The sequence below is a fragment of the Denticeps clupeoides genome, chromosome 11 (assembly GCF_900700375.1).
Source record: "Denticeps clupeoides chromosome 11, fDenClu1.1, whole genome shotgun sequence".
NCBI lineage: Eukaryota > Metazoa > Chordata > Actinopteri > Clupeiformes > Denticipitidae > Denticeps > Denticeps clupeoides.
Window position 1 is genome coordinate 2,905,379 of NC_041717.1, and position 11,886 is coordinate 2,917,264.

Genomic DNA, 11,886 nt, shown 5'->3' on the forward strand with positions numbered 1-11,886 from the left:
TGTAATGTAATAATAGTGTAATCTTCCGCACAAAAAAAACGGGACATGGACACTCAATACACAAGACACAGCATAATACAACAACCAGACGTAGACTAGACACAGCAAGAATACATTTGATAACTACACATGATAACTGGTTCACACAATCAGGGAATGAGGAATGTACAATAGACATGAAACACGGAACTGGAGCACCCCAAAAGTCTGTTTTGCCGCTGATAGTGTATCAGATCATCTGGCAGGATCACTCCGTTTGTGATTAATCACAGATTTTGCAATGACTACTCCTTAAGACGTCTTCAGATCGATCTGGGCATTTTCTAAATAGAACAGCATGCTGACTCTGACAGTAATTTAAACAGAAATAAAACTACTTTGTTTTTCTCAATAGTCCATTCAGGCACAGTCCATTTAGTTTTAGAAATATCTGCCTAAGGGCTGAGTCAGATTTGTGAATAGTTCAAAAAAGAAATGTCCAATTTTTGGACTGGTGGTTTATGTGTTGACAAGAAAGAGGGGCATTTATACAAATGTGAACAAGTGCACACAATGGGCAATGAGAATATTCAAGCTACAGTTGGCTTCTGCAGATCATGCCAGACAACTATGTCAAAGTTTTAGTTATTTGATGGGCCCTGGGGCAAGACACTTGGCCTTTGCAATTATTCACAGTTTTTTGCAACCTTCACAGTTTTTTGTGTATGTAGTGTTTGTGGTGGTTTGACTTGTTTTCAGAACATTCATGCAGATGTCCAGATTCCACATACAATTTCAGAAATGCACAAATGAAACTAACAGATGCTGCCTGGACAGACAACGTCTCTGTGGTGCTGATTCCTGCTGGGATGTTCGCAGTGCCAGTCAAATGCAGCAATAATTTTTTTTAATCAACATCATTATTGACTATAAGATTACACAGTGATTTCATTTCATACAATTTGGATTATATCATTTGCTTTACTTAGACGTGGACTTAGAAAAACTGATATGTATTATCATTTTTAAGTAAGAGCTTATTGTGGTTACCAGGAGGGTCCGTTGGACCAAAGCTGCCTTTGATGAAAGTTGTTACAGTATTATAGTTCACTCAGCAGAGGAAACACGAAAAAAACGTAATAAAACAAAGACAACGGAGCTCATCACAATCATCTTCACCAGTACAACAGAACAGTTTCATTAACTTTGTATAGATTTTTCCCCAGTCTGTGTGGGTCATCCGTCTCGGAAAACTCACTGCCGCTTCACGTGTTTGCACTTTTGACCCTGCAGAACAAAAGAAACACAAAAGGAGGTCCTAAGAAGCTCAGCCATGGACCACAAAACAAGCAACACTCTTTCCTGTCCGACAGGAAAAGTACCCAAAAAGAATATTTTACCTCAAAGTTCTTTTCCTGGCACCTCTTCAGGAGCGTGTCCAGATACCTAATCCTCTCTTTCACCGCGTCAGAGTCCGTGGGGGCGCACAGACTACGGCCTTTAATGGTTCGGAAACTGCAAACAAGGAAAGTAGTGTCTTTTACCTGCTGTGAATGGCCAAAAAACTACAGATGATCTAACACTATCGAGGTTTCGTGAAGGATGGCCAAGGCTCTTCTCTGCTAAACTTAATAAAAGTCATCACCTTTAGGTTTACTGAAATGTCTTTGTATTTGATGGTGGTAATTGTATTGATATATAGTAGCTATTTAGTAGCTACCACTGGTGATTCCAGCGGTGTTACGAGGTTTAAGGAACCTGACTGATCGCCTCCAGCGTTTTATGTATTATTGTCAGTCAACGTCCGCGTAGCAAAGGTTAACGGATGGAAACATTCTTGTAAGTCGTTTACGCGGGGCATTCCAAAGGGAAGAACCGCCTCTGCCCACAACTGGAAAGAGGAGCCCAATTTCTGCTCAAGCCACACCCTCAGATCGTACCGTCACAGATAAGATCTGAGGCCCTTATCAAAAAAAAGACCTCCATTCACTGGTTCACTGTTTTTTTTTTTTTTTTGGTAACTGCTTACACTCATCATAAAACTGGGCAGACTGAGCAATGGCTCAGCCAGTTGTAGTTTGGACCTGGTTTGATGGGGTTTTATGGTTATGGCCACTCACATGACCGCGTCGATGTTGCAGCCCAGGCTTCTGTACTGCATGGTGTATTCAGCCAGGAGACGGTGTGGGATCTTGGTGTCTCTGGTCCTCAGGCAGCAGTCCAGGGCCAGTTCTCCTTCAGGAAAAATTGAATATGTGGGGAAAAGAAATACATTGAGTCTGACAATGTCCCTCTGTTGGGGAGGGATCTAGTCCCACTCCGTTCTGTTTAAAGAAAAACGAAACGCAGATCTGTGTCTTAACAGCTTGCTCTTGATAAGTTGTCAAACAGGAAATGCAATCTTATCTGTTCTCTCTTTCCCTCGGCACACAATATGATAAGGAAACACCTCAAATATTTATTTACTTGTTTATTTACAGACTAGTGCAAGACGTAGTGCTGACGGAAGAGAACAGTAGAAACGTTCTGAGGTTTAGTTCAACATTGTCTAGTTTCACAGGGAAGTAAGCGCATGTGTGTGTGTGTGTGTGTGTGTGGTTGGGAATCCCCTTGAATGAATGTGAAAGGTAGGTAAAGCATGCAAAGTGCTATAAATAGTGCAAAAGACGTAATGAAAGAAATGCAATTTTAGGACGATTTGAAAGTTACTAAAAATTAACATTTGTTGTAGTGTCTGCTACGTTGCTGGATGAACAGGCAGCAGCCTGCTGAGCTGATGCTCCTGTCCCGCCAACTCTTGAACTGTCAGACTCCCCTGTCTGGCGGATTACCTGATTATGTCCGTCTCTCCTCTATGTCTCTGTGTCTTTTGTCTGTAAATGTTTTTGTTTATCTCATTTTATAAATGAACAATATTTGTGCTTCCTACGTCTCTTACGTCCTTTAAAATATCCAGAACTGACATTTGGAAAAAATCTTTACAATTTGTTGTGAGGCAGCCAGAACCGGATTTTATTATGTATTTAACTATCGGCTCTCATTAATGATTTCAGAATAACACATATCATGCATTACTGGTGTGAAGTGTAGAGTGGCGTGCAGAGCGGCTGTGACGTGAGATGTAATAGCATGTCCAGTCTTACCAGAGCAGGAGCTGCAGAGCAGCAGGACGAGGGCGAGCGCGCTGAGGCTGCTGATGTAGGAGGCCGTCATCGTCACAGGGCGTCACTGCACTGATACGAGGAGGTGGACGAGGTGGCTGAAGCTGGTCTGTGTCATCTCAGAGGTCCCATTCGTGTCACTGGTCTTTTTATGCCCCGGGCTAGTCTTTCAGTTTCAGTTCTGTTCTACCCCTCCCCACCCCACCCCCACCTCCTGAATAGCCTTAGAGATTTCGTGTGTGTGGGCTGGAACAGCCCATCCCTTCAGAGAAGTGACTGAGAGTGTATATGGCTGTGTGTGTGTGTGTGTGTGTGTGCTGATTTTCTTGACCCAGTCCTTGTAACTATAGAGAACTATACTGCTGCTATACATGCACAAGTGTACAAGATGCTCATCCTCCACACAACAGTCACAATCATCTCAGAAGAGGCTTTACCACCATCACCTCCGCCTGTCATTGTCGTGTGGTTGTGTGGTGGTGTGATCGGTGTGTGTATGCTTGTTCCTTTTCATTTTCAAAGAAATGCTCATGTCATTGTCAGCCTATCTGGGGTGTCCTGGCAATTACCTCTCTGGTCTTATTTACTGTTTGCATGCGTGTAAATATGTGAGCAATCACGAGAAAATGAAGGTAAGGGAGAGGAATGGTACTTTCCACACTGGCCACTCGCTCTGCTAAATGTTCTGCTGAAAATGAACAATAAACTTAAAAGGGAATTTCATTGGCCTAAAGTGAACAAATGGTGCATGTTATCAATAACAACAGTGTGCCATAGATTTTACGATTTAAAGTTGGTTTTGGCTCTCAAAACTTAACAATTTTGCTGCCATAAAGCAAGAACCTAGTTTGGAATTTAAGAGCTAAACCAAGTACATTTTTGTTTGATAATCCCTCCGACATGTGAATCTCTTGAAAAATGAAAAATCCAGTGTGTCAAAATCATTATGCTACGTTTGTTCAAGTTTTCCAGGTTCAACGAGTTCCTGTAATTTAAAATGTCTGGAGAGGCGTTTCAAGGAACACTTCCTGCTTCCAAATATTTTCTCACGTCTTTGGAAAAAAACAAGATAATTAGTATTCAGAGCAGGTTGCAGTGACTGTTATGTAAGAGTTAGGGTTAAGTTTGTGTTGATGGTAAATTACATTAGAGCATAATTTGTTGAATTATGCTCACCCGACCCACAACCAGCTATCCACTAGCCACTGCTTTTTATTACGTCAATTATTGATAACGCTATATCATATCCTCTGGTCTGGTGACAGCAGTGTTGAAGAGAGCCAGGATCATTTGCATTCTGAAGAAACCCACATTAGATCCTTCAGACCCGCATCACTTCTCTTTCTTTCTTTCTTTCTTGTTCTGAAACGCAGTGTCTTCAACAAACCATCACAATATCTCATATAAATCAATCTCCAAACAAGTCTGTATTTCAAACAGCTGGTTGTCACTGAGAAGACACATGTGTCTAGGATGATCAAACTCTCACCAGTCCAAATCTTTTTTGACCTTTCAGTAGACTTTCCTGACTGTACAAAAGAGTCTTGGGAATAGCGTCTTAGCACATTATTGGCAGTCATGTCCTGTCCTACTTTCAAAATCAGTCATATCAGCCAATGCGAAGGGATTCTACTAACTTCATACAGACTCTCCATGGGTGTCCATCAGGGCTTGGTACTTGGTCCTCTTCTGTTCTCCCTTTATATCTCTTGGTAAGGTAATCTCCATATGGTTTCTAATACCATTCCTATGTAGATGATGACACTCAACTTACCTTCTCCTTGCATGTCCCTAATTCACATGTTTCCTGGTTATCTGCATGCCAATGATCAAATTCTCGATCATCTGAAACTGAAATAATTCGTCTCTACATCCTTCTTGTGATTTCTGTTCTCTTTGATCTCTAATCTCTCCTTAACTCACTGTATAAACATGGAAAATCATATCCTTTCCCAGGTTATTAATTATAATATAATTACAAAGAAATTGTTGATTTGTACAAATGTAGATCACATGTAACTTTTCCATTGACACTAATAAAGTATTATCTCATCTAGCTTATGCTGCCAGTTGTTTACACTTACAGTGAGCAGTCATTCCAATAGTGAAAGTCGACTGAACATTAGGAACAATTCAAACAACTCATTCAAATCAGTGTTCACTTGGGAATTTGTGGTTTTCCCCTAAAGTAGTAATGTCTGTCATGTGAGTATTATATTGTTATGGGATATTTTATGTCTTGTTCAGAACTGCATTGTATGCAAATTGAAGCATGTTACATTTAATAATTTTAATAATAACTATTACATAATAACGACATGCTTCCAAGCTGCAGCTTGCACAACACCTGCCTTTCAGGCAAGGAAATGTTGATGTGTCACATTGTGCCTGACCTCCAGGCAGTGACATCTCAGTTCCTCTGTATCTGCAGAACGAATGTCCCACAACTTCCACTCATCCATGGCAGGGGAAATGGGGAAGTGGCATTACTCCGTGGCAGAGGTTAAGAGCTTCATTAAAACATTTGGGTTTTGCGGTTGAAAATGTGGACTTGTGCTTTTCTCTAAACTGTGCTGCTTCTATTTATGACCACTGTTTATTACTATTTTTTTTATTATTATTACTGAAAAGGAGGTACAAATTCATCATTGGAAATAGCTTTATTCACAATTTAATTCAGGGAACAGGATTAAAGTACATTTTCAACACCATACAAAATCCATATAAAGGTAGAAACACCATTTGGCGATAGAGTAGATATGAACACACATGTTCAGAAATACTACAGCAGTTTAGAATTAAAATTTGCAAGAAAGATCAGAAATGAGTCCCGTCCAGGAGATGAGACATTCAGTCAAGGTGCAATGTCCTCACAACCCCAGTGATGTCATGGATACTGAGCAAGGAAAATCATACAAGACAACTATAACAACTACATTGTATATATCATAAACACACATTTTCTAAATAGTTCTCTATAACACATTCTCAATAATGATCCATTTCACGGCTCATTTCCACCCCTCCACCAGAACATTTAGCAAGAGATCTCCTCAGATCATGAGTTCGACGTGGGCCATTGCCAAGAGGGTGGAACTGGGGCAAATCCAAAAAATTCAAATTTATGGATGTAGTTTAAAGTGCCCTGGAGCTAAGTTCTTTCAGGGTACCCTGAGTATAACATTCGGTGACATTTAAGTCGCACGCATGCAATCACAGTTGGAAAAAAACCCGACACAGAGCATTTACTATTTAATTCAGTTACTGACCTCATTGGTCAAGGGAAGCAATAAGTTTGGCAACCCAGTGACTGTTCTCTGGTGGAGGAGCACAGAGACGCCTGCCTTTCCATGTGGTGAATCTGCAGGGAGGGGGTGGTACACAGTCAAACACTGGAGATGTCACACATTGTCACACATCTTTTTCAGCAAAAGCCGTGAAATGCATGCACTCTGGTAATTAAAGTTTTCTTACACAGTGGCTCTAATGTGGCAGCCTGAGTCGACCGTTTGTAGGTAGTAGCTCTCCACGAGGCGGCGTGGGATGCGGCCATTGTGTGTGGACAGGCAGCAGTCTTGTGCAATGTCAGAGTAGACTTTAGAGGAAAAAACACATTTAAAAAAAAAAAAACTTACCCAGATCACAAACACTTTTCACTAGAATACTTGCTGTTCTGTTTTCTTTAACGCGCACCCAGCAAAATACAATGATTTTTTTTGTCAGTGACCTTTACAGAGAAGTCCAGTTGACCCCATGGAGATTAAGACCATTGGCTGCAGCCCGCGTATGAGCCAGAATTTCACCTCATTTGCAGTAGCACCAACGTGCATCACCTTTACCTGGGCTGCAGCTCCAGCAAAGCACAGCGGCCAGGAGAAGAAGAGCAGTGTGGGTCTCCATGCTGCCCAGGGTGGTCTGGCTGTGATTCCTCCTGCAGTGCGGGGCTCTCAGCAGACAAGGTGTACGGCGCATGCTGCTCGCATTGCCCGCTTTATATAGACACCTTTTGGGGCGGCTTTCACTTTCATTCTGATTTCATCACCCCCACAACACTCCTTTTTTTTCTCTATGTCAGATAACACCCTCAAAAAACAAGTCGCAGTCCCAATCCACTGAATCTAGATAGATACATACAAAACCGTTCAACGTTGTTTTTTTTAGCAAGACTAACCCTGGCCTTGGGGTTACCTGGCTGGGTTACACGAAGTGTAGACACACGCCATAAATTGAACAAGTTATAATTACTACTTAAGTGTTATTAATAATCCTGCAAAGAATTATAGCTGTAACTATAGCTAATCATAGCTGTTACCATATTGAATGTGCCAGCTTGGATTTCTGAATGAAATATTTCTATATGTAAGATGGGTAGTTTTTACCAATTATGACATTTTTAATGAATTAAAGGACAGCAGTGTCACCTGCATTAGGATAGATAAAGGTCATCGGTTTCATTTCTGAGAACCAAATCAAAACAGTTCGTCATTAAGATGAAAAGAGAACCATGTCCATTCCACACATCCTGTCCAAACAGATACCCACAGTCTGCTGTTGTATACAATTCAAATGCACAAATTTCATATTTTGCATTTGGGACGGGATATCCAAACATGCCTACAGTCCAGACATCAGCAAAGGTGATTTTTCTGACTATATTTTGGCCGTAATTACTGTGATGACCCCATAAAAACAAAAACTTCCTGTCCAGCACAGATGCTGGAAAGTCCCCCTTTTCCAGTAAACTCTGCGCAATGCAGAGAGAAGGCCAGGACGCCGGGGTCTGTACCCCAGCCGAGAATAAAACTCTCTCAGTTCTCGCCTCACACAGACCTCAGCTGTGGAGGAGGAAGAGCATAAATCATTACGATTATAGCAAGTGAAAGTCAGCAACACAGGGGTCACGCCGTACACTGTCAGCATGCCAGAATGATGCACAGAGATGCAATGTTTCACAGACGATGCTCCGCCCAGCTTGGAACAGAAGCAGGACTGGAACAATCCAGAAAACAAAACTCTTTACACATACTCATAATATTTCATCAGAATATTCCCACTGATTCCTGCTATGATGTGATGTCCTCGCTCGCTCACTTCCCGTAATCGCTCGGTCCTACTCTGGGCCACAGCTGCCGGACTCCATCCTGGGACACTGGGAGCAGAGAGGTGGGGCGGGGCAGGGCGGGGCGCCAGCAAGCAAGGTCCGAGCTGGGATTTGAATCCTTGGAGATGTGAAGCCACGTTGTGTAACCGCCACACCAGTGTCGTATTCCATTCTGTATAATTAAAGTAATTATGTTGGAGGTGATGTATTTGATGTAACACTTTCCCATAAACTGCCAGTAAAAAAAATCAATTTGCAGAAAAAGTAATAATTGTTGCGCATGTGCCTTAAGCAGCATGACTCAGAATCAGGGAATTTTTTCCACCAGAAGACAATTGTTAATTACAACGTAATAATAACGAAAACAACTCGGCTGTGACAGCCACTCATTAGTGTTGCATTTCCTTGTGGTGGGATATTGTAATCGGTGAGCACTGCTGTCCCTGTTAGGCTCCCCTACGGTCTGAATGATGGTGGTGAGTAACACTGTGGCCTATGAACCAGAAGACCCAGGTTCAAATCCCACTTACTACCAAGACACTTAACCCTAAGTTGCTCCAGGGGGGACTGTCCCTGTAAGTACTGATTGTAAGTCGCTCTGTATAAGGGCGTCTGATAAATCCCATAAATATAAATGATGTAAATGAATGAGGACTTCATGTCGGATATTATGAATATTCATCCATTAACTGACAGACTATTGCAAATGTCAATATCTATTTTAAAGCATGTGTGGAAGTCATATAAGACAAGATGGCCAAAAATGAATAAGGCTTTTCACTGGACTGCAGCGTCTCAGAGGAAGAGGAATTCCATCATGTGTGGGCTGTAGCCCTTTGTGATGGTCACCAGGAATTGAAAGTGAAGTGATTGTGAAGAGAATTGTGCTTGCTTGTACTTGCACACCAACTTTTGCTAAGTACTCAAATATGCCTAAATGTTTTTAATTTTATTCTAATTTTTATGTGTCTATTTTAAAATGAAAATGACCACAATAATCACAGAGGATGATTAGTTGTTGTTGTGTAGCGATTCCTTATCTTACCAGTGCCTGTCTGATCCAAGTCTGGTGAAACCTACTTTGCTACTTCTAGATTCTTGGAGGCTTTTGCATGTACCTGCCCTGGGAATTTACCTGCAATTTTACATGCAGACCACAACCCTCACTGACTGCCATTTTTCCATTTCGGGTTATCTGGTCCTACAAGTCTACCCAGTGCACAGAAAAAAAATGTTTCATAGGATTACAAGATGTACAAGAATAATAGAGCATGATCTTCTCGACCCTTTTCAGTCTGGTTTCAGGAAAGGGCATTCAACTGAAACCTCCCTCCTGGCAATGATGGACGACCTTCGTGCTGCAAGAGCTGCCCGCAGATCATCTGTCCTTGTCCTACTTGATCTATCTGCTGCCTTCGATACAGTTAACCACGAAATTCTTCTCACCACACCCTCTGATTTAGGAGTTACAGGAACCGTACTAGATTGGTTCACCTCTTATCTTCACGACAGGTCCTTCAAGGTATCATGGGGAGGTGAGACATCTGTCCTCTCTAGGGTAACCACAGGGGTTCCACAAGGCTCTGTCCTTGGCCCCATTCTATTCTCAATTTACACTCGCTCACATGGTCACATCATCCAATCACATGGCTTCTCCTATCACTCTTATGCTGATGACACCCAGCTCTATCTGTCATTCCCACCAGAAGATGCTACTATAGCAACAAAAATTTCGGCCTGCCTCTCAGACATATCGGCATGGATGTCTGAGCGACACCTCCTACTCAACCTATCCAAAACCGAGATTCTGATCTTTCCGGGCAACAATTCTCCTCAGCAAAACCTTTCAATTCAAATTGGATCGCTACTGTTACACCCATGACATCTGCAAAAAGCCTTGGAGTTTGGATAGATGATACTGAGTTTGAACCATCATGTTGCTGCGATCTCCAGATCCTGCAGGTTCACTCTCTACAACATTCGCAAGATTCGGCCGTTTCTCTCACAACAGGCTACGCAGCTCCTCGTCCAGGCAATGGTCATCTCCAAACTCGACTACTGTAACTCTCTCCTGGCTGGAGCCTCTGCAGTCACCATAAAACCACTCCAGATGATCCAAAATATGGCAGCCCGTCTCATTTTCAATCAGCCAAAATACACCCATGTTACACCTCTTCTTACCTCCCTCCACTGGCTCCCGGTAGCTGCTCGCATTGAGTTCAATTCCTTTTTTCAAATCCGCTGTAAATGAAACTGCGCCCTCCTACAACACAATACTACCTAGCTACACTCCTGCACGCTCTCTCAGATCCAATCATCTCTGTTCTCCGTTGTTGTCCCTGGCTGGTGGAACAACCTGCCCTCCTCCACACGACTAGCCGAGACTATCACCACTTTTAAGAAGAAGGTGAAAACCCTCTTGTTCAAAAAATATTACAGACAAATCTTACACTTACACACGCCCATGCGTACACATTGCACAGACAATACAAAAATGTATAAATACATTATAATTTTTCTTCGTCTAGCACCCAACAATCTCCGAGCATGCTCTTCACTGACAAGTTGAGCCTTATCAGGGCTCTTAGTTTGTAAACTCAATATTCTATAGAAATCGAACGAGAATTGCTGGTGTCTTCCTCTGCTAAATAAAGTAAAGTAAAGTAAAGTAATAGTTTTGTTGTAGTGACAATATGAATTTATTGATAAAATGAATAGAATAAAAAAATGCAGAATGACTCGTTTGATCAGATAGGAGATCAGATGAAATTCAGCATATCCTTGTATGAACTTGTAACATTTACTATCTCAGTCTCACTAAGTCCTTATTCATAATCTGTATTTTGTGCATGCCTGTAAATAAGATCCTGATTGTACATTGTATAAATTGCTCTCTACTGTTTATTTTATTATATTGTACTGACACCAATGACCAGAAACCAAATTCCTTGTGTGTGTGTCAACATAATTTGCCAAGAACCACAATTCTGATTCTGAATGCGATTTAAGGATTTATTGACTTTGGGCAAGTGATTTTTCACATGATTTTAAAAGGGTGTGTGCTTCACTATTTTCATTTTTTTTTTTCAGTCGCTCTATAGTAAAATTAACTTTCCCTTTCTATTAAAAATGTCTGAACAGGGTGAGGGTGGACAGACATGCCCCAGTAAAGATGAAAAGGAGCAGTTCAGATGAACTATCGAACATGAATAGGTCGTTCATCAGGTGATTATTATATGACACAGAAAAGATAGATTCAGATCAGATTCAATCAAATGAGATGAGTTTTCTGTCAAGCTGCATGTGAGCCAAACTGTATGGCACAAACATATACAAGTATGTAAATTATGAACAAATTAAATCAATTCTGTTCAATCGAATTGCTTTCAAACAGCGTTTAGCTGAGTATTAAAAGAAGTATTCACTTAAACATACATTTAAACAAAGGCCAAGGATTTTCATTTCACCACAAATTGTGAGCGTAAAAAAATCTGATCATTAATTTGTATATTGTCAGTTTATAATAAAAGGAAATAGATCTTAGTTCTAATTGGTACGCAGATACTTTGATTATACTTTGAATAACACTTTATAACTCATGAATAGTGCATGTATAGGGCACCATTCATCTAGGAGATGGATTTT

At 41.2% G+C, this 11,886-nt stretch overlaps 1 protein-coding gene across 1 annotated transcript; it reads right to left on the reverse strand.

Annotated features, from left to right (window-relative positions):
- Positions 1–3,318, reverse strand: LOC114799137 (C-C motif chemokine 20-like). Its single transcript, XM_028995413.1, has 4 exons — positions 3,123–3,318; positions 2,100–2,214; positions 1,380–1,494; positions 1–1,266 (listed from the first exon to the last, which is right to left on the reverse strand). Exons 1-4 carry the CDS (start codon positions 3,190–3,192, stop codon positions 1,234–1,236), a joined length of 333 nt encoding a protein of 110 aa, XP_028851246.1. The 5' UTR covers positions 3,193–3,318; the 3' UTR covers positions 1–1,233.
- Between the last annotated feature and the right edge of the window lie 8,568 nt (positions 3,319–11,886).

What these genes read in the sequence shown, in the direction of transcription:
- LOC114799137 (XM_028995413.1), bottom strand. Translation starts at nt 3,192, where the DNA reads ATGACGGCCTCCTACATCAGCAGCCTCAGCGCGCTCGCCCTCGTCCTG. An exon ending in GCTCTGCAGCTCCTGCTCTG is followed by an intron (nt 2,215 to 3,122) that starts GTAAGACTGGAC and finishes TTTTTCCTGAAG; the next exon opens with GAGAACTGGCCCTGGACTGC. An exon ending in TGCAACATCGACGCGGTCAT is followed by an intron (nt 1,495 to 2,099) that starts GTGAGTGGCCAT and finishes CCTTGTTTGCAG; the next exon opens with TTTCCGAACCATTAAAGGCC.